This window comes from Falco cherrug, chromosome 2 (assembly GCF_023634085.1).
Source record: "Falco cherrug isolate bFalChe1 chromosome 2, bFalChe1.pri, whole genome shotgun sequence".
In the NCBI taxonomy this organism is placed as follows: Eukaryota; Metazoa; Chordata; class Aves; order Falconiformes; family Falconidae; genus Falco; species Falco cherrug.
The window spans coordinates 4,781,647-4,805,986 of record NC_073698.1 but is presented as its reverse complement, the minus strand read 5'-3'; the positions used below and the strand labels follow the sequence as shown (position 1 = coordinate 4,805,986).

General features: G+C 49.0%; 2 protein-coding genes across 6 annotated transcripts in view; one reads left to right on the top strand and one right to left on the bottom strand.

Annotated features, from left to right (window-relative positions):
- Positions 1 to 12,262, top strand: part of GAB2 (GRB2 associated binding protein 2) — a 101,749-nt gene extending 89,487 nt beyond the window's left edge. Inside the window, exon 10 of one of the 2 annotated variants that reach the window (XR_008730754.1) lies at positions 5,158 to 5,295. Coding sequence is in view for 1 of the 2 variants with exons in the window: in XM_055701186.1 (XP_055557161.1) it covers positions 5,158 to 5,301 (144 nt within the window). In the remaining variant the exon portion in view is untranslated. Of the gene's footprint in view, positions 1 to 5,157 lie in introns of both variants that reach the window. The other variant, XM_055701186.1, reaches the window with a different exon arrangement.
- Positions 12,263 to 15,604: 3,342 nt separating this feature from the next.
- USP35 (ubiquitin specific peptidase 35) overlaps positions 15,605 to 24,340 on the bottom strand; it is a 30,091-nt gene continuing 21,355 nt past the window's right edge. For all 4 annotated transcript variants that reach the window (XM_027798894.2, XM_055701761.1, XM_055701760.1 and 1 more), the window contains exons 6-11: positions 22,145 to 22,303; positions 21,554 to 21,747; positions 21,339 to 21,432; positions 19,683 to 19,789; positions 17,887 to 19,102; positions 15,605 to 17,222 (exon numbers count right to left, since the gene is read on the bottom strand). In XM_027798894.2, the coding sequence (XP_027654695.2) occupies positions 17,052 to 17,222; positions 17,887 to 19,102; positions 19,683 to 19,789; positions 21,339 to 21,432; positions 21,554 to 21,747; positions 22,145 to 22,303 (1,941 nt within the window). In that variant the 3' untranslated portion in view covers positions 15,605 to 17,051. The remainder of the gene's footprint in view (positions 17,223 to 17,886; positions 19,103 to 19,682; positions 19,790 to 21,338; positions 21,433 to 21,553; positions 21,748 to 22,144; positions 22,304 to 24,340) is intronic.

Genomic DNA, 24,340 nt, shown 5'->3' with positions numbered 1-24,340 from the left:
TAAGAAAAGGTGATGGGTGAGAGCAGTAGCAACTCTTCGGAGAGGCGCCCGTTTGCTGACCTGCTGCGCTCTCCAGAGGTGTGATCCTTACCCGGGCTCGTATCGGGGATGTCACCGGGAGACTACCAAGCCCCGTCCAGTCCCACTGACTCTTATCCGCTGATGTTGTTCCACGTGGGCACCAGCGACACAGCCAGGACCAGTCGGGGGCATCAAGAAGGGTTACAGAGCCCTGGGAGAGGCGGCCAGGGACTCTGGAGCGCAGGTAGTTTTTTCATCAGGGAAGAGGTTTGAAGGGGCCAGCTGGATCTGGTGAATCAGCAGGTGGTCACAGGGCTGGTACCGCAGCCAGGGCTTCGGCTGCTTAGACCATGGGACTGGCTTTGAGGAACCTGGTCTGCTGGGGGCTGATGGGGTCCATCTGTCAGAGAAGGGGAAGAGCATCTTCGGTCATAGGCTTGCCAAGCTGGAGAAGAGGGCTTTAAACTAAAGTTGCTGGGGGAGGGGAACCTCAATCCATCCCACTCCTACCACTTTGATGCCAGTGCCAGCAAGAGATGCCCAGGGCCTGGAGATGTATCACGGGTCAGCAGGAGAGCACCTGAAGAGCAGCACAAAGGAATTCCAGCCACTCCAGCCAGTAAGCCAGCTCCACCAGGGGCCCAGCAAATGCACGTAGCATGGGGAATGAACAAGAAGAGTTAGGGATGTGCGCACACCTGCAGGGCTATGGTCTCACTGGCATCAGGGGGACCTGGTGGGATGGCTCCTGTGACTGGAGTGTTGGAATGGAAGGATACAGGCTCTTTAGGAAGGACAGACAGGGGAGACACAAGGGGGTGTCACCAGCTGGAGTGCACGGAGCTCCACCTAGGGATGGGTGAGGAGCTGACTGAGAGCTTATGGGTCAGAATTAAAGGAAAGGCAGGGACAGGTGACATTATAGTGGGGGTCTGCTACAGGCCACCTGACCAGGAAGACCAAGCAGATGAGGCCCTCTATAGACAAATAGGAACAGCCTCATATTCACAAGCCCTGGTCTTCATGAGAGACTTCAACCACCCCGGTACCTGTTGGAGGGACAACACAGCAGGGCATAAGCAATCCTGGAGTTTTCTGGAATGTGTTGATGATAACTTCCTTCTCCAAGTGCTAGAGGAGCCAACGAGGAGAGGTGCTGTGCTGGACCTTGTTCTCAGCAACAAGGAGGGGCTGGTGGGGGATAGGAAGCTCAGGGGCAGCCTTGGCTGCAGTGACCATGAAATGGTGGAGTTGAAGATCCTCAGGGCAGCAAGGAGGGTGCAGAGCAAGCTCACCCTGGCCTTCAGGAGAGCAGACTTTGGCCTCTTCAGGGATCTGCTTGGTAGAGTACCATGGGATAAAGCCCTGGCAGGAAGAAGGGCGCAGGAACGCTGTAGATATTCAAGGATCACCTCTTCCAAGCTCAGGAGCGATGCGTCCCAACAAAGAGGAAGTCAGGCAAAAATGCCAGGAGGCTGCGTGGATGAACAAGGAGCTCCTGGGCAAACTCAAACACAAAAAGGAAGCCTACAGAGAGTGGAAGCCAGGACAGGTAGCCTTGGAGGAATACAGGGAAATTGTCCAAGCAGCCAGGGACCAGGTTAGGAAAGCTAAAGCCCTGATAGAATAACATCTGGGCAGGGCCATCAAGAGCAACAAGAAAAGCTTCTGTAGGTACATAGGTGATAAAAGGAAGACTAAGGAAAATGTGGGCCCTCTCTGGAAGGAAACAGGAAACCTGGTTACCTGGGACATGGAGAAGGCTGAGGAACTCCATGACTTTTTTGCCTCAGTCTTCACCAGGAAGTGCTGTAGCCAGACTGCCCAAGTCACAGAAGGCAAAGGTAGGGACTGGGACAGTGAAGAACCACCCACTGTAGGAGATCAGGTTTGAGAACATCTAAGGAGCATGAAGGTGCACGCATCCATGGGACCTGCTGAGAGGCATCTGTGGGTCCCGAGGGAACGGGCAGATGAGGTGGCTAAGCCACTATCCATCATATTTGGCAAGTCATGGCAGTCTGGTGAAGTTCCCACAGACTGGAAAAGGGGAAACATAACCCCCGTTTTTAAAAAGGGAAAACAGAAGATCCAGGGAACTACAGGACAGTCTTTCTCACCTCTGTGCCCAGAAAGATCATGGAGCAGATCCTCCTAGGAACTATGCTAAGGCATGTTGAAAATAAGGAGATGATTGTTGACAGCCAGTGTGGCTTCACTAAGGGCAAATTGTGCCTGACAAGTTTGGTGGCCTTCTAAGATGGGTTTACAGTGTTGGTGGATAAGGGAAGAGCAACTGATGTCATCAACCTGGATTTGTGCAAAGCATTTGACACGGTCCTGCATGACATCCTTGTCTCTAAACTGAAGAGGCATGGATCTGACAGATGGACCACCTGGTAGATAAGGAATTGGCTGAATGGTCGCACTCAAAGAGTTGCAGTCAACAGCTTAATGCCCAAGCGGAGACTGATGGTGAATGGTGTTCTTCAAGGGTCAGTACTGGGACTGATGTTGTTTAACATCTTTGTTGGCAACATAGACAATGGGATCAAGTGTACCCTCAGCAGATTTGCCAACGTCAATCTCTGTGGCATGCTAGAGGGAAGGGATGCCATCCAAAGGGACCTTCACAGGCTTGAGGAGTTGGTCCGTGCAAACCTCATGAAGTTCAACAAGAACATGTGCAGGGTCCTGCATGTAGGTCGGGGCAATCTCAAGCACAAATACAGTCTGGGTGGAGAATGGGTTGAGAGCAGCCCTGAGGAGAAGGACTTGGGGGTGTTGGTGGATGAGAAGCTCAACGTGATCTGGCAATGTGCACTTGCAGCCCAGAAAGCCAGTCATGTCCTGGGCTGCATCCCCAGCAGCATGGCCAGCAGGGCGAGGGAGGCAGTTCTGCCCCTCTGCTCCGTTCTGATGAGATCCCCCCTGCAGCGCTACGTCCACCTTTGGGGCACCCAACATAAGGACATGGACCTCTTGGAGCAGGTCCCAAGGAGGGCCACAAAGACGATCAGAGGCTGGAGCCCCTCTGCTGTGGAGACAGGCTGGGAGAGTTGGGTTTGTTCATCCTGCAGAAGAGAAGACTCCAGGGAGACCTTCTAACAGCCTTCCAGTACCTAAAGGGGCTGACAAAGAAGCTTGAGAGGGGCTTTTTACAAAAGCCTGTAGTGATAGGACAAGGTGGAATGGCTTTAAGCTGAAAGAGGGGAGATTTAGGTTAGATATGAGGAAGAAACCCTTCCCCGTGAGGGTGGCGAGGTGCTGGCCCAGGCTGCCCAGAGCAGCTGTGGGTGCCCCATCCCTGGCAGGCCTCAAGGCCAGGCTGGACAGGGCTGGGAGCAGCCTGGGCTGGGGGGAGGGGGCCCTGCCCCTGGCAGGGGGTCTGGAACTAGATGGTCTTGAAAGTCCCTTCCAACCAAACCATTTTGTGATTCTATGGCTCTATGGTCTGCTGCTATATTAATTCTAGGTCGGACTCGGGCTCTGTTGCATGTCTGCAGCCTTGCTGGAAGTGTCACCAGAAGCATGGATGTGCAAGGGTTCAGGGATGCTGATGAGACCAGAAATTCATCTAAAGATTATGTATTCAAAAACTGTTAGGAGGTATCCCAAGAAGTATCAAAAAAGGGTTTTTTCCTCCTCCAGAAGAACAGGTCCTCCAAAGCCAGACTTGGGTTTTCCAGCTGAGGTACTTTCCGGAGCTCATTCAGATAATGCTGGGCACCTACTGGCTGCCAGTCAGGTGCCTTTAAAGGGTGCCATTTGGGCAGGAGAAGTACAAACTGCTTTGACAAAGTGAAGCTAAAGTTTAAAAGCTAGATTATGTTGAGCTGATCAAGCCATTTCCCGGTGAGAAAGAGCTGTGAGGAGATGAGGGGTCGGGAATGGGATGTCTCTGCCAAGTGTCCTGTGGAAATGTGAGAGGGGAACAGCCTAAAGACCCAGATGTTGGTGACTTTTGTCCAGGCTCATACACGGGGAAAACAAGCCTCATATTATTGCTAATTGTAGGAAAATAGGGGAAGGGATGAACTCAGGGCATCCCCACATCCAAAGGAAACCATCTCTCCTGAGGTGACAAGTGAGGCATAAAATTTTCATGCGATGGAGATTTCACAACCTCCCCAGTAAGGCCACCTACCAAAATGAAGAAGACACTCAAGGATGACAGAGTGGGCTGGGGGGGTACCAAAGGCCACTGGGTGCCGCTCTGAGCAAACTGGGTGCCACTCTGAGCAAACTGGGAGGGGGAATGAGAGGCTGGCTCAAGTAAAGCAGCACCTGAGTGAGGGGTCAGCGAAGGACAAGGCATTGTCTAAACCTTTGTGGGAGCCACCTGTGAGTTGGCCTCAACTTTTCAAACACCACCTTGTTTCCTAGGCAAAGCATCCCACTGGTTAGGTCTTCTTACTGTCCGACAGTTGTCCCTTAATTGTTTATTTCTGCCCAGCCATATTTCTGCAGATATTACCAATTTAAAGTATATCTCAGCCTGGAAAGGTGGTTGTAAGTCATTAAAAAACATCACCTGGCTCCAGCTGCAAGCAGCTGAGGGTCCTCTTGTAATGCTTGTAGTGGCAGGCAAAATTCCAGGACTGAAGAAGCTATGGAAAAATTATCTCCTTCTTCCTCAGCAGGTCTCCTGGGTGAACCTGCAAACATATCTGTTGTTATGGGGATGGAAATAATCTAGTGCCATAGGTACATGGAGTCAGCACAGCTAAGAGGGGTGGAGCTGGGATTTTTGTGTATCTGTAAGAGTTCTTGAGGTGTTTACACAAAAATGAGCAAGGAGCAATGCTAAATTTGCAATGTCAGCAGTTAGGTAACACATTTGCAGCCAAATATTCATGTCCCAGAGTTGACATGAAGATAGACACCCAGTTTGCTGTTTCTTCCCTCCCATTGCACCATAGTCTCATGCAAGCAAGGTGCAGGGCAGACTGAAATATCTCCTCCAGGAGCCTTTGGGAGGTTAGAGGGAGGGTGGTGAGCTATGGAGTCTGCAGGAAAGCAGGGGAGGTGCCAGTGGACTTGCAGCATCCACAGTGCTGCTGTGGGAAGGAGCGAGAGGGAGCAGTGAGGAGCTAATGAGTGACCAGGCGGTGGCCGTGTTTCTCCTCCCCACAGCCCTCCACCTCGTCGGTCGCCTCAGATGAGAAGGTTGATTACGTGCAAGTGGACAAGGAGAAGACACAGGCGCTGCAGAGCACCATGCAGGAGTGGACTGATGTGCGGCAGTCCTCGGAGCCCACCAAGAGCACGAAGCAGTAGTGCCTGGGGCAGGCAGCGAAGCAGGCTGACAGCTCTGCTGGGCTGGATTTCTAAGACTTGTCTGCGGAGAGGAGAGGGTCTTCATTTTTTTATTTTTTATTAAGGCAAAAAGAAATTTAATTTCAGGGGAAGACTTGGCGGATACTGTTTGCCAGTGATAAAGACCAACTGTGTTCGGTGGCTAGGTTTGTGCTTTAGCTGCTGGATGCACAATCCAGGAATTTGACTTAGCAATACCAGGTTTCACCCTACACATCTTTTGCTTACAGCTATTAAAACCACCTTGTACGTGCTAACACTGATCATCTCTCCCCATCTCCTTCGACGCTGTACTCCCAAACCATGCCATGCAGGTTTGCAGCATCTCTCATAGGACATCATTCCCCAGCTCTGATTCCCCACTCCTTATGGTTGCCCTCTTCTCTGCCTCCTCACAATCCCAAAACTGAGCAAGGACCATTCCTTTTGAAATCACTTTCATTGTCCCATCTCTTGTAAATAACATGTTCAAAACCTCTGAGGGCTATTCTTCTCCTGGTGGGACAGCCCCCATGGTTTTGATTGTGGTTGTTAACCTTCAGAAGCTTGAAGAGCATCCAGACTTTTCCACTGAGCTGACTTAGAAACCCAGGACTTGCCCCGTTCTCACACACATGCATGTGTGAAACAGCCATGTTTGTTTGTTTGGATGTCTTCTGCTGTTGATGCTCTCCAACATCTCTCAAAGTCAATGGGATGGACATACTGGCTTTGGATGGCAGAATTTAAGCCCTGACCCACTGCCTATCTGAAATCAATTGCCCGTGAATGTGGCCTTACGAACCAAAATCTGCCCTTTGTGGCACCAAAAGAAATGCAGAGAGTGAGAGTCCTCCACCTGTAGCCATCATGAGAGGCTCTTTGGTTGAGTACAAAGGACACAGGGAGGCTCTGGAGACTCTGTATATCTGGACTGGCACAAGGATGAGTGACAAGGAGGGAGTGGAAGGCTGTTGGGAGCAGTGGGAGAAGGCAGATGCTGTACTGCAGAGGTTGGTCTTGGGTGAGGAAGTCCAGTGGGGTGTACTTTGGAGGAAAGGAGTAGTGTAATTGAAATGTTGGTTGATGGTGAGGTCTTAGGTGTGGGAAGAGGCTGGTCAGGAGAGTCAGGGCAAGGTGTTTCAACATTAGCTTTGATGTAGCATTATGGTTGGTTTGTGGTGGGTGCGAAGGGCTGGATTAGGTGTTTTCTCCCCATCTTCAGCAATGTTTCTCAACACAGAAATGGGGCTTGTTGACATTAACGACTCTAGGCTCTAATTATGGGTGGGAATCTGCTGTTGCCCCTTGCCAGCATCCTTGACACATCCAGGTTTTGGGATTATTCCCCAGGCAGCTGCTGGGTGCAGAGCCGAGAAGGAAGATACAGTTCATTGCAGAGATAATAATTCATGATCTCATGAAAACAGGAAGAATTAATGATTGCCGTGGAGCAGCCTGATTGCCAGACAGCAAGCACTGACATGAATAAACAGGCCGCCTGCAAACCGAGAGCCAAAGCGAGGAGACATTAGAAAGATTAGGTAATAATATCTACTAAAAAGCTGGAGCTATTCTTTCTGCAAGCTGAACCCCTCCTAGTGCCATGGGCTCTGTCTTCCACCAACACCACCAAGTCATATTGATTATTAACACTTAAGCATTAACACATTTCTTTAATCTTGTTCGCATTTGGAAAGAGCCAGACGTGACCCACATGGGGATAGGGTACCAGTCCCTTAAGGGCTGCGTGCTAGTAAAATAAATCTTGAACTTCCAACATCGGTTTATATTTTCTTCTTGCATGCCATGAAAGGGAAGGTTATTAATGGAAAAGCTCTGACGGCCCTTTTAAGACACTGAAGTGTTGGCCTTTTACAGGAATAACAAAGCAAATAGCCTAATGCTCATGGCAAAAAGAATAATCATCTAGGGGGGAAGAAAAAAAAAAAAAACCACACCAAAACCCAAAGGGAAGATTTAGCACAGCCAGATGCTTTCTGAAGGTCAGGGAGTGTGATACAGCCTGCAAGGGCCTTTGCCTCTCATTGGGGGCTTGCACGCTTGCATAGTGAGATAATGAAATGAAGAGCAGAGTACAGTGCTTCGGATTTCTATAGCCCCTGTCATCACTGCATCTCAGGGGAGACTAAACATTGGGGCTGATCCAGAGTGTGTTCACCCGGGTGGGAGTGAGCTCCCCATCCCCACCAAAAAGCAAATGTGACTCAACTGGGAAGCTGGTTTTTTCCTATTTCATCCTCTTAAACTGTTGGGCAGGCACAAAGGAAGATGAGGCTGGGGGAGAAGGGTTATGGTGCACGCTGGATGTGTTTTCCTGCCAAAAGCTGTGCTGCTCTCCTCTCACGCGAAAACGCAGCCACCTCTGGGGTGGATTGCAGCAGCAGTTTTGGGAATAGCTCTTTGGGCTGCTTTGGGTCTCTCTCAGTAAAGCAGTGCAACTATTCTCAAGATGAAACAGCCCAGCTCCAGGCTAAAGAAAATCTTGAACTGAACCAAAAGCCTGGAGAAATCAAGTGATAGCCTATGCTCAGGTTCTTGTTTTCATCTGGGAGATGGGGAGCTCACCAAGTCCCAAAAGCACCCTGAAAGTGGGCAGGCGAGGGGGAGGCAGCAGCAGCGGTCATTTCTGGTGGTGCAGTGGCTTGAGAGACAGTGCAATGAGCTGGGATGTGTTTCGAGCCGGTGCCCTGTGCTTCTGCACTGGGACCAGGTGCGTCTAGTGCCCGCTCCCATATTTAATCCAAAGCCCTTTGTGGTGCTGGAGAAACTAGTCCTTTCTCTCTATGTCCCACAAATGTCTATTTGTTCATGGGGCAAGCCCTGGCATGGGATAGCTCTTTTCCCAAGCTCAGGCCTCCAGTTTTAATGATTTGCTTTCATGAGAATCCCCGCAACTGGCCCTTTGCGTTTGGCAGACCAAGGAACAAAACATCCCAAAAGTAGCTATTTCACAACTGCTGGTCGCTGGTGCCTCTCTGCTTTGCAGTGAGGCCTACATTTTCCCAGAAACAGACATATTTCTCCATTTTTTTCCCAGCTAAGCACCAAGCAAATAGCCTCTCCAAGCTAAGTATCAGCCCATAGACTCTATGCATTGCCATGTAGGCATGACTGTATCAGCCCCTCCTGAAAGCCATTAAGTAATCAATGGCTGCAGTGGAAATAGTCATTCCTGACAGTTGCCAGGCTGATTACAGCAGTCCCTGATGATTAATGTTTGTGCAGTATTTAGTCTTAAACCATATTGAAAAGCAGCTGGTTTAATTACACGGACTGCCAAGAACTTTGTCCTGAAGGCATTGAGTTTATCACATCCACTCTATACTTGGATGCTCAAGTATTACTGACGCTTTTGTTAGAAATAGGTATTTTAGGAAGCTGAGAACATTGGAAATGATTCATTTTAACTGCAATTAAAATGGCTTGAGTCTTCACGTCAGAGCCTGCTCTTCAGCTCTATGGTCCCATTTAAGAAAAGAGATGTGCTTGTAGGTGTGCGTGTGCTCATGGAGAAGGGCTGTCTGTGGGACAAGCATCATGACCTCAATATTGAGTTTTATGAAGTACCAGGGCCATGGATCAAAGCTCTCCCCGAGCTTTAGAATGACTAAGCTAGACGTTTTAAAGGCAGAAGTATCAAAAAACATGTATCCCTCACTGTGTGTGACTGCCGCTTATGGTTCCTCTGGTGGGATGTGTGAGCTGCCTTGTAGCTGATTTGCTCCAAACTGACACTTGAGTGTTTAGTGGGAAATACATTTCAAGCTCTAAATGGATGACAGGCTTATGCTTAGTCTCAGGTTGGAGAAACAAAATACGTGTGAGTGCAGACTGTGCCAGGAGAAATTTGAGTGTCTGGCAGATAGGGTCAAATCCAGAGCTGGAACCAAAACGATCTAAGGCTTGGGTGCACGGGGGGCTAAGGGGATGGAACTGGGCCCAGGGCCACCAGCCACTGGCAAGGTTTATATATGGGGGAACATGAGGTTGGGAGGAAAGAAAGCAGGGAGTTTGCCAGCAAGATCTGAGTCTTGGTCCTCCCCATGTGCTCCTTTGGCATGAGTCTTGAGTCAGCTATATAGAGATTTGTGGGTTGTGGAGTGGGGTTTTGGTCAGTAAAAGCCACGGTGGGAGGAGAGTTCCCACCACTCTCACGACTTACCCAGGGCACTTCACTCTCAAGGGGTTCATCCTGCCCGACAACATGATGCCTCAGTGCTCTGGCTTTCAGGGAGCCCTGGTCAATGCACCCAGCTCTGAGCTGGGCAGGAGAAACCCTGCTAGAAGTGTGGTGGGGACCTGGACGTGCTGGGACACACCTTGCTCTGGGGCTCCCATGAACTAACCATGGGGCAGCAGTGCCATGGGCTTCACAGGGTTGTCGCATGAAGAGCCACCTCCATCCTTGGAGCTTTTCAAGACCCAGGGTGGATCAACCCCACAGCTGACCCTGCTTGGAGCAGGGGGAGGGACCAGAGACATCTCTTCCCCCCAGTTTACCCTGAGACTCTGTGCTGCTGGGGCTGAGCAGAGACTCCTCCATGTGAGGGAAGGGGCCAAAGGTATTGCCTAGAGCTCTATAATACCTGAAACGGAGCTAGGGCCTCTTTTCTGGCCATGAAGCCAAGTGGCAAAGCACAGCTTACCCCTAAGGCCATACCCCACGGTGAGGGAACCTGATTCACACTGGGGCCATCCCTTGCACCTGGGAGAGGGCTGGCTAGCCCAGACCAAGTCGTCCGGGACACAGACACACAGTCCGAGCAACTGGGAGACAGCTTGAACCTGTAAATTTGTTAGGGCAGACATCAACCCAGAGCTCTCTGCAGCTCCATGCCAGCTCCTACACCCTGGCATCCCAGTCCCTCGAGCATACCGGGAAGACTTGGCTTGCTTTGGCCACCCAATGATCATGGCTCCTTGGGAGGGGTAGAGCCATGCCCAGGTCTTATGTGGTGGTGGACTTCAGTAGGAAGATGTTTAAATAGCTTCCAGGTCCTGTCTGATCTTCCTGGCCTAGGAGGCAAGTAAGAGGATGGTTTTGTCAATTCATGCTTGCGTTGTGTTGATGTTTTCCCACCTGGTGATGTTGCTATTCCATGTAAAATTGACACTCACCCACACAGTGTGTGCCGTTGGAGGAATGTTGTCTGAAGGAGATGGGTGCAGTGGGGCTGTGCCTGTGGAGAAGCCCTAAAGGGTGAAGAGCAGAGCCTAACCCCACCCCCAGCCAGAGGACACACATGGCCATCAAAGAGCCATCAAGAAAACCAGAGAGACCAGTCCAGCATCAACTCACAAGGGCCAATGAACCAGTTTAGGGCCCCTGGTGAGTCCCTGTGCCTCTCTTCTCTGCCCAGAAAGCACCAGCCCGCCCACATGTATGCAATGATCTTGCAACTGTTAATAAGGCTCTTGCAGGTAGACATGTGCACCTTTTGATCATGATTTGTCCTTGGCTGGAGCAGTTGATCCCTCCATCAGCTTGTCCTTGGTGTCACAACCTTGTAGTCGTAATTTTATCTCCTTGTACTTGTGCTGTTAATCAGGTTGCTACTTCAGTGGCTGCTCTTGAGAAAATTTGATATGTAGCAAGGTGTCACCAAACAGCTCTCTCCATGCCAACCCACAGCCAGCCGGTCCTGGCACAGTGTCCAAACTTTAACACTAGCCAGCAACACCTGGAGCAGAAGCTGACCACATGGTTCCATCTCTTGATCTAAAAGAGCTCAATGGATTTGCTTCTGATCAGCAGACTCTTAGTTTTTGATGCAGCCCATTGCTAACATATAACGGGTTCATTTGTAGGCCAGTGGGTTGACTACATGGGAGAGGTTTGCCCCAAGACCAGAAGATAAAAAAACATTATTTTTATTGTTGTTCTTTGGGTGATACCACACTTTATCTTCAGGTGGGTCGAGGGAGTTCATTTGAACTCTGCATCCTGCTTTTTCTCTGGCTTGTAAAATGAAGATTTTTAGTACTTATTTCCCAACCTCACAGATGCATCATGAGGTGTGATTAATTGGCATCTAATAATGCAAAGAGCTGTTTTGAGTCTGCATGCAATGGCCGGGAAGCATGTGGTGCTACCCCATTGTCATGTCCAGCATCACACATGACACTGCACATCCCGCTCTGCAAAACTCATTAAAAAACCCTCATCCCTAATTACCAGGGTGGAAAAAAAATTGGCAGGATTTTCTCCTGAGCAAGGCAGGTGGGGGAAAAGCCGTTTGCACAGTTTCAGCATTCTGCTGCCATGTTGACCCTGAAAATACCACATTTTCTTTGAGAGCCCTTTGAACGTGGTGGCTGAAGCACATCACAGAGAGGGGAAGGGAACAGGACCCTGGGCTCCACGGGGAGCCCACTGCTAAGTCCCATAGGGTTAGGACCAAACCTTTAGATTAGTTAAGTCCCACTCAGCCCAGCCCTTGGGGAAGTCAGCGGGTCCCCGTTGACTTTGGGCATCCCTGCGTGGGAACGGCCCCAGCCACATTAGGGTAGTTTCCTCTGTTTGTTTCTTAACCCGCTGCGAGGTGGGGTCGGAGCCCCGGCTTTGAAGCCGTTGTGTCGGCAACCGATTCGCAGGGATGTCTTGTGTGTTTCAAAGCCTATGACTGTTCGTAAAGAGGAGTATTTTTACTTTTTTTTTTTCCCCATTTGTAGAAGGAAGGACAAGAGTAATCTGTGGCAAACTGTACAGTACGTGTCTTCTTGTGGTGTCACTGTTTGAATGGTTATTAAGTTTTCAAATCACTGTGGACAGCTAATAAGTTATTAATTTATTCTTTGGGGGTTTGTTGTTTTTTTTTTTTTTTAAGTAATTTGAAACAATTATTTATCCTGTAAATTGGTCTTGAGTGAAGCCTAGATAATACTTTTTTTGCTGTTAATAAACATGGTACATGTCTGACGTGAACGTGATCTCATTTTTAAGTACTGTATGTGCAGCAGGAAAGCAATGGGAAAATAGAAGAATGAAAATAAAAAGACCATCTCTCACTGGTGACTCCCAGCATGGATTCTGAGTGGGGAATTAATGACAGGATCAAGTTGAATCGTGCAGCAACTTTAAAGCTTTCAGAGCATATTCCCAGCGTGTCACCAAGTATCTCCTTATAGCTTCAGGTGTCCTGTCTGCCCAATGAGGACCTTTAGGATGCAGTTAGGGTTTTCCTGATACCAGAACCCAAACTGTGTGTTTTTCAGTTGCTGAAGTGAAATTCATACTATATATCTGCTCCAGGGATACACTTTGCTGTGCACAGGGTGAGGACAAATGCTGGCTTCCTCGCCCATCAGCAGCTCAGTGCCTGTGAGCCCCAGCTCAGGCCACCAAATCTCACATAAAACCTAAGCACAAGAACACATCTTTTTCCCCAGAGTTAAAAATTCAAGTCCCCCCTTCAAGACACTTACATTTACTTTAACAATAATAATAATAAAAAAAACCAAAAAAGACACCTGTGGAAAGACACCTTTACAGCACAGTCCCTGTAACCCCCTTTTTTTAGCAAGAGTAGCATCACCTCACATCTGCAGCACATCTGGGATCCCAAATCTGGAGCTGGGGACTCCATTGCAGGCTCTCTTTTGCTAGAGGCCTGTGTGCCACTGTGGGCCATACTATCGTACACACTTTACCAATATATCATATACAAATATTACTGTTATTACTAACACAAATATTAATATAGTATGTACTATAACTGGTATAGCATAGATAGTAACATACTATACTAATGCTATACTACCGTTCTGTAAGGCTTTTGATACAGTGCCACATAACTTTCTTCCTCTAAACTGAAGAGATAGGGATCTGATGGATGGACCATCTGAAGAGTTACAGTCAACAGCTCAGTGTCTGAGTGGAAATCAGTAATGAGTGTTGTTCCTTAAGGGTCCGTACTGGGACCAATACTATTTAATACCTTCATAAATTACATAGACGTAGCATTGAGCGCGCCCTCAGCACATTTGCAGATGACACCAAGCTGAGTGGTGTGGATGCTACTCTAAAGGACAGGATGCCATCCAGCGGGACCGTGACAGGCTTGAGGAGTGGGTCTGTATGAATCTCACCAAGTTCTACAAGGCCAAGTGCAAGGTCCTGCACTGGAGTTGGGGCAATTCTTAGTATCAATACAAACTGGGAGATGACTGGACTGAGCAGCCCTGAGGAGGACTTCAGGATACTGGTGGATGAATAATTGGACATGACCCGGCAATGTGCGCTCACACCCAGAAAGCTGCCCGTGCCCTGGCTGCATCCCCAGCAGCGTGGCCGGCAGGGCAGGGGAGGGGGCTCTGCCCCTCTGCTCCCCTCTGCTGAGACCCCCCCACAGCGCTGCGTCCAGCTCGGGGGTCCTCAGCATCAGAAGGACACGGACCTGTTGGAGCGGGCCCGTCGGAGGCCACGGAGCTGGTCAGAGGGCTGGAGCCCCTCTGCTGTGGGGACAGGCTGGGAGAGCTGGGGCTGTGCAGCCTGGGGAGGAGAAGGCTGCGGGGAGACCTTAGAGCAGCTCCCAGTGCCTGGAGGGGCCGACAGGAAAGCTGGGGAGGGGCTTTGGGCAAGGGCAGGGAGTGGTGGGACAGGGGGGAATGGCTTGAAGCTGAGAGAGGGGAGATTTAGGTTGGACATGAGGAAGAAACCCTTCCCCGTGAGGGCGGCGAGGCGCTGGCCCAGGCTGCCCAGAGCAGCTGTGGGTGCCCCATCCCTGGCAGGGCTCAAGGCCAGGCTGGACAGGGCTGGGAGCAGCCTGGGCTGGCGGGAGGGGACCCTGCCGGGGGCAGGGGGTGGGACTGGGTGTTCTGTACAGCTCCCTTCCACACAAACAATCCCATGGTTCTATAATTCTATAATATTGATGATGTATTACTAATACTTATCATATATTACAATATACTACTAATAGTACACTATAGCTATAATATTATATGATATAGTGATAGTATATTATATTTATTATTTTAATAAATTAATAAAGTATACTAATGCAAACTTTATGTAAAATCTCCAGTATATTACTCATAACTTACATATATTAGTGAGGTAGGTGTCAGTCTCTTCTCCCAAGTAACAAGCGACAGGACAAGAAGAAATGGCCTCAAGATGCTCCAGGGGAGGTTTAGATGGGAGATTGGGAAAAATTTCTTCACCGAAAGGGTTGTGAAGCACTGGAACAGGCTGCCCAGGGAAGTGGTGGAGTCCCCATCCCTGGAGGTACTTAAAAGAGGTGTAGGTGTGGCGCTGAGGGACATGGTTTAGTGGTGGGCTTGGCAGTGCTGGGTTAATGGTTGGACTTGATGATCTTGAAGGTCTTTTCCAACCCCAACAATTCTATGATTCTGTAATATTATATGTTTATATAAATACATATTTATGCTATATGCATATATATATATAGTAATTATTTTGGGGAGAGGATCGTGGAGCAACTGTAGATAATTCTGTGAAAAGAGAGGCTCAAGGCTGAGCCCAAAAGGGAAGTCCAATGCTAAGAAGTATAGAAAATTAACAGGGACTAAACCAGACCACACCGTTACACTGCTGAAACTATCCCGGCTGCCGCCCATGCTGAGCACTGTGGGCAGTTTGCCTCAGTTTGCCTCTGCTCGTCTCAGAAAATCTTGGGGGGAAAGCAGCAAGACATACTCAGGGAAGAGCACAGCTATGATACAGCCTCTCCATTTTCCCTGGTGGGTTGGTTATCTGCCTTGATTATTTAGCTTAGGATCTCATCAGGGCAGAGACAGTCTCTTGCAAAAGCACCTTCCAGCACGCAGCCCAGATAATGCCTCCAGGTGACACTCCAGCACAAAGCAAGGAGCTGGCACCACAGCAACATGAAAGCTTTCAGCAACCTCTTTGGACAGGAGGTTCATAAAATTCTATTAATAACACCAGGAAACACCCGACTTCTTGTATAACTTCAGCTTTGGGTCCAAATTTATTTCTTCTTAGCACCGCTTCAGGTCTAGCGGACTTAAATAAAATGAACACACCCCACTGCTCATCTGAAAAAAGAAGAAAAAAAACACAACAGGATTGTGATCTGCATTCAGAGGGCACCTAGCTCTGGGCTGGGGGTCCCCATCCCACCTCTGCCTGCTCGCCTCTTCCAAGCCACTGCTCTGCAGGGTTGTCATGTGTCCATGAAGTTGGATGCTCATCTCCCATCAGCTTCTCCATCTCTTTTTTTGACCGATCAGCCCAAGAGCTATGAGTATTGCAATAAGACACTAAGCCTCTCTGTTGAATTAATTCATCTCCTTTATTTATATATAGGAAAGGCAATAAAAGAATATGATAGTATACACCAGAGATTTGATCCCAAGTGTCCTCTCTAGCAGACTTTCTGCTCGCATTATCCATAACAACATCTGTGCTTTGCTTTTTCCTCCACAGCAATACAGTATTCCCACCCCAGTACCCCACGGTCAGGATTAGGCCCTGCGCCCAGGACCTAAGGCACAAGTCTCTGCCACTTGAGCCAGAGAAATCTCTACTACAGGCGTGAGGGAGGAGCAGGCAGGGACAGCAGCTGGGGAGGGACATGGGAGGGAGCCATAGTCCTGTAGACACGCCGCCCAGGGCTTAGGTGGGCCACCTGCCACCAAAATCAGCCCCTGTCCCATTAATGGTTTACATAATACATTGGTTTACATAGTATGTATTTATACTGAGTTGATATATCTGGTTGGGCTACTGTCCTTGCAAATCAGCATTTAAAAAAATGAAATAGCTAGTGGGTTTGGGGAGGCTCTGTCGTTTGCTGCTCAGTTCAAGGTATCCCAAAGGAAAGCCCAAGTTTCAAAGGGCATATCCAGCCCAGAAATCCATGAGGTGACAGCAGCAGCAGGAGGCTAACCAAGTCCTAAAGACATGTCTGGAAAAACAGCTCTGTCTGGGCCGGCCACATGCACAAACAGCATCCACACTGGTGACCACCAGTAACACAGCGGGGCCTCACTGGAGCCCAATAAAACCCAACTAGACCAGGTCAGTCCATCTTGGCTGGGGGGGTTTGTGCCCCTCAGTTTCTTTCAGGTGCTTTGCAATGCTACATAAAACCCCTCTGCTCCACCAGCTGTGACCAAGCTTGTGACCAAGCAGGCTTGCAAGCTCGCTGCCCCACCCGGTAAGTGTTGCCATGTTGGCTGCTTGGCATTTTTCAGCCTTTTCAGCCTTCCTCTACTTAGAGGTATGTCAAGGTGGGTTCTCAAAACCACATTAAAAAAAAAACCACACACACAAAAAAACCCCAACCACCAAGCAGAAATCCCTGCAAAACCAACTCAGTGCTAAGGGAAGGGCTGCAGACAGGACATGCATGGGATGTCTCCATCCCTGGGGTCCCACTGGGTCCATCTTCATCCCCATCTTAGTCCTCATCCCCTCCCCAGGCTGGTGGTGTGGCTCACAGCAGGCAAGACATGGCTGCGCTGAAGCAAAAGGGCACTTCTCTGAGCTGTCAGCAGCTGCTCATCTCCGCATTAGCTTAGTTACATTAAGGCGTGAAGACCAAGTGCATAGGAAGCGGTGGGACCCTCCGGGCACCTCCAAATCAGCCCCTGAGCCCTTTTCCACTGAAATGTTCCCCAAATCCTCCTCCAAGATGTTCATTGTCATCAGTGAGGAAGAGGAGCCTCTGGCTTCAGGTTGGCCCTGTGGACATCGACTATCTGGTTTAACCCGTTGGCTAGAAGACGAGTCCATGAAAGGAGCCGGATCCACCCCCGCCTGCTGCTGGGCTGCAGCCCCCTGATGAGTTGTCATCATCCTTGTCCCTGTCAAAGTCTCTCCACCACAGCGGGGATTTCGGCAAGGCAGAGATGTAGGCGGCTCTGTTCCTCGCTTCCTTTTCCTGCTCCTGGGAGAAGGAAAGGGGAGAAATAACACAAGGATACCTGCAGCCAAATGACCTGGGTGGGGGGATGCTCCCACCTTCCCCAAGGAGCTGGGAGCCCATTCGTTACCCCTGGGAGCCTCCTCCAAATTAAATCGGAGTGAGAAGGCCATGTGCTCATTTCTAGAGCTCAGCAAAAGGGATGCAGCAAAGCATTGCATCTCTCCAGAAATCAAAACCCAGCCCTTGCATGTCACCTCTGGGGGAGGAGGGACCCTTCACATTCCCCCGGGTGCAGCTCCTGTCCTGTGCAACACTGCTGTTCGGAAAGTATTGACTGCACCAGCTGACCAAAATCCATTCTGGTTTGCATTCCCAGCTCGCCCACCTTTCTCAGGCACTCAGAAGAAAAATTCCAGCAGAGCTGCCTGGGGTGGGCAACAGCAAGTCAACCCTGAGCATAGCCATAAGGTATCTTGCACCACCCTCAAGACCCAATTTCATCGGGAAACCACAACCTGTTTATACCTGGGTGCTAAAAAGGAAAAGGGATTTGGCTTCAGGGAGCGGGCGCGTCTCTGCACGTGCAGATTTATCCGCAGGACACAACCTGGGTAGGTGGGAACGTGGCGCATGAGCTGGGCAGCCACAGGATCGCACCCGTGCTGTGCACGGCAGTGGGAGTTACCTGCAAGTAGAGGATGTTATCTTTGGAAATGGCTTCCATCAAGTCCTTATGGAGGGAGGGTTCACCGTGCAGGCGGCCGGCCTCGGCCAGAGCCTCATGCATCAGGCAGCTCTGCCTGCCCGGCCGCTGTCTGTAGAAGAGGACGTAGGCAGTGTCCTTGGGGAAGAAAGAGGTGATGTTGCTGACCGATTCAAAGGAGGAGAAGGAAACTCTGGTGTCATTGAAGAGGTACCACTGGATTTCAAAGTCCAATTGCTTGTCGGAGGCCAGTTTCGGTGCCCCGTCCCGGGGCTGCCCCTGAGGGATGGTGTCGGTGCACTCCCTGGAGTAGCAGTAATAGTGGCCGCTCTCGGAGGAGATGCCCGAATGCACCACCACACTGCAGAGGTCATACACCACAGACATGAAGCCGCTTCCCGCAGTGGCCGTGGCCTTCTCACACTGGCAAACCTCCTCAGTTTCCTCCGGGGTGACAAGGATGGGCAGCTTGAGCACCACAGGGATGGAGACATTGTCCAAGATCTTCTTCCTCTTCATAGTCCGTGGGTCGAAGGAGAACCGCAGCAGCGTGAGGATGAGGTAGTGCGGACCCTCCGTCAGCTCCGCCACCTTCTCGGCATCCTGCAAGGACGCGCATTTCTCACAGTGGTATTTATTCTCCGCTGTCAATCTCTCCGGGGATAGAAAATAGTTGATTAAATCTGGGACGGACCTGGAGTCCTTGGGAGTACATGCCTGCTCCCCAAAAGCTGAGAGAGGGTCTTTGGCTGCATCCACACCAACGGCATTGCCACTTAAGGGATTTGCTGCTTCTCCTGGCTCCTGGAAACCCAATGTTTCCACTGGCATCGGTGGGGCTGCAGGTTCTCCAGCCATGGGAGCCTTCCTCCGGATCCAGAGAGACCCGGTAAGCTGGCTTGGGTTTTCAGGAGGCTCAATAAATTGTGGGCCAATTTCTTCCACTGGTAAAACAGATGTGCTCCCACGCACGTGCCTGTCCGATGGAGGAAAAGCCAGGGACAGGTCTGTGAAGGCTTCTTCTCGGGAAGAGACATTCAGACACTTCAAACAGCGGATCTTTGTCATCATTTTACCCCCAAACATCTTCTCAATCAATGTCTTGTTTAAGTAATGATGCTCTACTGCCTGAGACATCAAGCTGGATTCCTTGAGCTTCTGGTAGATCCTTTTCCCGGTTTTTTCTTCTTCGTGTAACCTTTGGCAGCAGAAAAAAAAAAGGCTGCGTTATGCACGGATACACCACCAAGAGGCAATTTCTAAAGTACGGTTTCTGTTCTTCACTCCAAGGGGTTAATCCGGGTTAACCTGCCTGTTCCCAGGTGTCTGGCACTTTGGGAGCAAGGGGAGGTGCTGGGCAGGGTTTGGGAACCAGAGGTCTCCATGTGCCACTGACCCCCCACTTGTAGAGGGATTGCTGGGACACCCAAGATTTGGGATTTCTAGGGAAGAGAAAGGGAAAAATCAACATTGTACAGAGGAGCCTGGGTGTCTTGTGAGGCAAATCTCTAAACTTGGTACAATCCCCTTGGCCTTCAGAGCAAAGGCAGAAAGTTTCACGCAGAACTAAGTTCTGACCTTACTCCTAAGCCAGCCCAAAGAGGGTTTGACCGAGGAGCCCCAGACCAATCTCACCACCTTTCACCCCAAGCCTCCACTGTCCCAGCTCCTCTGGGTCTCAGCCGCTGGCCCCGTTTGCATGTGGGTCAGCATTAAACATCGCAGCCTAGGGACGCCCGTGTCACCAGGCTCTGAAACCACCAGCGCTCACCACGTACCGGTCCAGCAAGTACTTGAGATACTCCGAGCAGTCCTGCTGAGCACCAGGGGTGAACCAGGGTGGCCAGGAGGCAGAGAGGAAACTCTCGGGTGAGATGGCAGGTCGCTGGCAGCAACACAGAAGAAGTGCATTAATCCTAGGGATCTGGTTCTCACCTCCAACAGGGGAATGGAGAGGGAAGAGGAGGTTCTTTCTGGCTGTTTCACTGGGAGCAAGGTACACTTGTGTGCCTGACAAGGTCCCCTTTTTTTTCCCCTACAAACGCTAATCCCAAGACTTTCTTGCTTTGCTGCAAGCCAGGACAATACGGATGAATTTCAGCCATTATTTTACATATACTTCTATAAAATATCCATTTCTTCTTTCAGTTTTAGAATTGTTTATTGGCCTGACCCAGAGACTTCTACTTAATTCAGCCTGAGTTTAATTTGATGCTCCATTTAATTTGATCAGAATCTCTCTCACCAAATCCTTTCATAGGAAAAAAACAAAGCAAAAAATCCACTAAACTTCCACTCATCATTCTGAGCACTACAGGCAGGTAATCTGCATTACCAGATAATGTAATCGCTGCCGTTGGGAAGCAGATGCCTAATTAACATGGAAAAAGACCCATCTTTGGCAAAGAAGAGACTTTAAGAACAGCCTGAAGAAGAAAAATAACTAGAAGGCTATTAGGAAATTAGCGGTAAACTATTAACCATAAACTACACAGAAGCGAATATGCTTCTGTATTTGCTCATCACAGATCACAGACACCCCAACCTACCGTCAAAAGCTAGACTCTTCTATGACCAAATATTAAATCTAAGAGGCTGTTTATATTTTGCCCCCAAAAGTCATCTGTGATGACATAATAACACAATGCAAGAAGCCAGCTCTGTCACTCAAGGCGTGGAAAACAGAAACCCATGTGACTGGTTTCACAGCAAGAGAAAATTCCCTGGACTTTCAAAATTATGTCTTTCTAGGGACAGAAAGTTACAATTTCAAGAGAAGAGCTAGATATGACCTAGCTGTATCTCCAGGAGTCACTCATATTACATTCCATGTTCGTCAAGAAAGCATTCATAATTAATTTGTTCAAGGGTGTTATTTTTACTTTACTTTCCCTCACATACAGAGGATTCAAAGCATCTGGAATCTAAGGGGATCATTACTACTACTACTACTACTACTACTACTACTACTACTACTACACCACTTTTAAGGCAATTTTCACTGATAATTTGTGCTTTACTGTGAAGCAAGGGGACAGGCGAGCTGCTCCAGTCTTCCTCCTCATTGCACAGCAAGGAATAAAAACCTCTGCTTTAGATCAACAGGCTTTTCAACTGGCCACATACGTAAACTATTACCAAATGGACTTCATCGTCAAAACTACTTGTTATTACAGAAGTCCAACCCAGCAAGACCACAGGCTGAAGACAGGCAGCCTGATGTGAACACAGCTCACTTTCATGGGTGATAGGAGCTTGCCTCCTCCACCCTGAAAATTAGTCTCCTTCATATAAACAAAAATTTGTGCTGTTATAAAAACCCACCAAGATCCACAGCTCCTTATCAGTACGTTGGAGTCGGCAGGAAGCAACTTGGAGACGAGCCTTTCCGCTGCCGACAGTCCAAACAAATAACTAGAACATGAAATAATTACCTGACTGTGCTCCAAAAACGCAAAGAGCCACTGGAGCTTTGTCATCAGGGGCTGGGAGTTGCCCTCGGTTAAATTCAACACTGAATGTCGAAAGCTGCAAAAGAGAAACAGAGATGCAAACTGTCAGATGGAAAATCAGTGCAAGACACGCAATGCCGGTGCAATGAGCAGCCTCTGTAGCTGTCTTGAGTGGGAGCAAGGAGGCAAAAACTCACTCCGAAGCCATGAAAAGAGACTGTATGATGCTGTTCATGTAGCAGGTGTTTCCCAAGTTAATTAACCCGATCTTTCCCGTCTCTGATTTGGATGCCAGGCGTGGGTAGAAGCAGGCCAGCTCGTTCTTCTGGGAGGTCCAGGCATTTTGCCCCAAGAGATGTTTAATCCGGTCTTCATTTGGAATAGGAAGAGCCTTGGAAAGAAAGCTCTGTGTTACAAATCATTCTCTTTCCATGTGAAGAATGGGCAACTATGAAACTCCTCTGCTAGAGGTGTTCAAGCAACTCGTTTCCTCTGCTCTTCGCATGAACATGCACCCATGGGAGGAAGCGTTTAGCTGCTAGTATTAGTACTTTAGAGGCATGCAAGATTGAAGCTATAGCTAAAACCCACAGGCACAATCAGGACCTTCCCTCAGCTTACCTACATGAGGCTCAAACTCAGAATTTGAAACGCTTTCTTCTACACAATTTGAGGTGTTGAGGTTAGGACATCCCTACTGGTAGGACAGTGCCTCTGCATTAGGCTGCGAACTAAGATGCCATTTCCATATGGAAAACAGAAAAATGCCCAAGAGGTGCATGTCTTACTTTAACTGCTTCTAGGACTGGTTCGTAGAGATCTGGAAATCCTGAGAAGCGGAAGAACATGCAGTGGATGAGCTCAGCCAGCTGCTCCAGGGAGCTGGTGGCAGAGTTGGAGTCTTCCTTCTTCAGAGAGGCCACCAGCCTGGGGATGTGAGGAAGCAGCTGGAAAAGGAAAATTCACTACATCAAAAAAGGCTCTGAATTACTCGCAGAGCTTTAATACACATGCAGGGGAATGAGATTCACCCCCAGGCAGAAAGGACAGGCAACAGCAGTTGACTTCAGTCCCCTTCTGGACCGCATCCTTCACCCTATGATCTCAACAGCAGTTCTTCTGTTGACTTCAGTAGTGCAAACGCTATAGAACTCAGAGGGTTTCGTGGTGCACGACACCTGCAAGTTTGTGCTGCTGCTTTGCCGTGCTGCAACGACCAGTCTTTGTGCAGACCAACCTCTACTGAATCACATACGCACGGTGGAAAGGAGCGTTACAGGATGACTGCCAAGCGCAGGGATCCAAACCTGTGACACAGATGAATTAGCCTACAAGAAGTGTTGTCTGGTGTGCAATATTTTATTTTATACTGTATAAACTGAGCGGGAACTGGTATGGCTGGATGGGTGGCGGCAGGCACATAAATAGCACGGGTTATTTTGCTTTCATTGAGGACATTTAAAAATGAACAAGCAGGCACAAACGCAAATGATACGTTGCTCACAGGCACCCTCTGCTGACCCCGCAGCTGCACAGAGAATTAATAACCTATTTCCAACCCTGCAGATGTGCTAGAGTGACCCCAGGCACTTACGCAACCTTTTTCATATTTATATTTTATGTTATTTTTACCCCAGAACAATCCTGGAGTAGAATTCTCTGGATCCTCAGTCTGGCCATTTCCTGATCCTATCTTCCTCCCTTAGTCTCCCTCTCTTCTTTCTCTCCCTGTCTCTCTCTCTCTCCCCCCCCCAAAAAAAAATGTTGGAGATTTTAACTACTTCCCTTCCAACAGGAAAGTTTCCTTCGGAAGCGAATGAATCCCAGTACCAATATTTTGCCAAGCTGTGATGGGAACAATTCTCAAAACCTTTCCAAAGTGCCAGGGCAAACACAAAAAGCTAAAAAGCAAGACAGGTTTGTGCACTGTTTTTTAAAAATAGAGGAGGAAATTTATGCTTGCTAGGCTGCAGATGGAAACTTCAGGCCAAGAGCAACCGACAGCTTTTGGAGTGTTTCAAAATTTGGACGCCCAACTGAAGACAATCCTTTGGAATGACCCTATTTTTAGAAACCAAAGAGTTTCTCAAGAAATTCAGGCTCATTTAAAGTGTCTCCAGCTGAGGAATGAAAAAACATCAGATGAAAATGTCAGCTAGCTTACTTTTTTCCAGCCTTATCTGTTTATTCTGTGAACTTTAGGTGAAAAGCCAAATTAAGGACTCTAATGAAAAAGTATAAAATCAAACATTAATAGGAGTAATTTTCCATTACTGCTTTTATCAGTCCAATCACTGCAAGCATGCCTTTGCTTTCAGCCTTGCTTTTTAATTACAGCATTCCAGGGATGCCAGCAAGACGCAGAGCCGTGCCTTAGTGTCAACAGCAAAATAAAATATAAAATATCACTGTAGAAAAGAAAAGAGGAGATTTAAATACTGCTAAGAGTGGGTTTTGCTTTTAACAGTGGGGAGTTCATGAAGTGAAAGTGTTCTGATCCAGTCGTCAAGTCTTACTGCACGGGTGTTGTACAGTGCTTTGTAAGACGACCCATCACTTCAAGAAATGGTAATGGGTGCCACATGTTGGTGACAATCTGAAGTCACACGTGGGAAGGGGCCCACCGAGGCCAATGGACAGTCAGGCACCTGCTTACGTGTCCTGGTTTTGGCTGGGATAGAGTGAGTTTTCTTCCTAGCAGCTGGGGGAGTGCTGGGGTTTGGATTCAGAATGAGAATAACGTTGATAACATGCTGGTGGTTTAGTCCTCGCTAAGTAGTGCTTACCCTAAACCAAGGACTTTTCAGTTTCCCATCTGCTGCCAACGAGGAGGTGCACAACAAGCCAGGAGGGAGCATAACCAGGACGGCTGACCCAAACTAGCCAAAGGGATATTCCATACCATATGTTGTCATGCTCAGTGTGTATATGGGGGGGACTTGGCTGGCAGGTGCCGATTGCTGCTGGGGACTGGCTGGGCACGG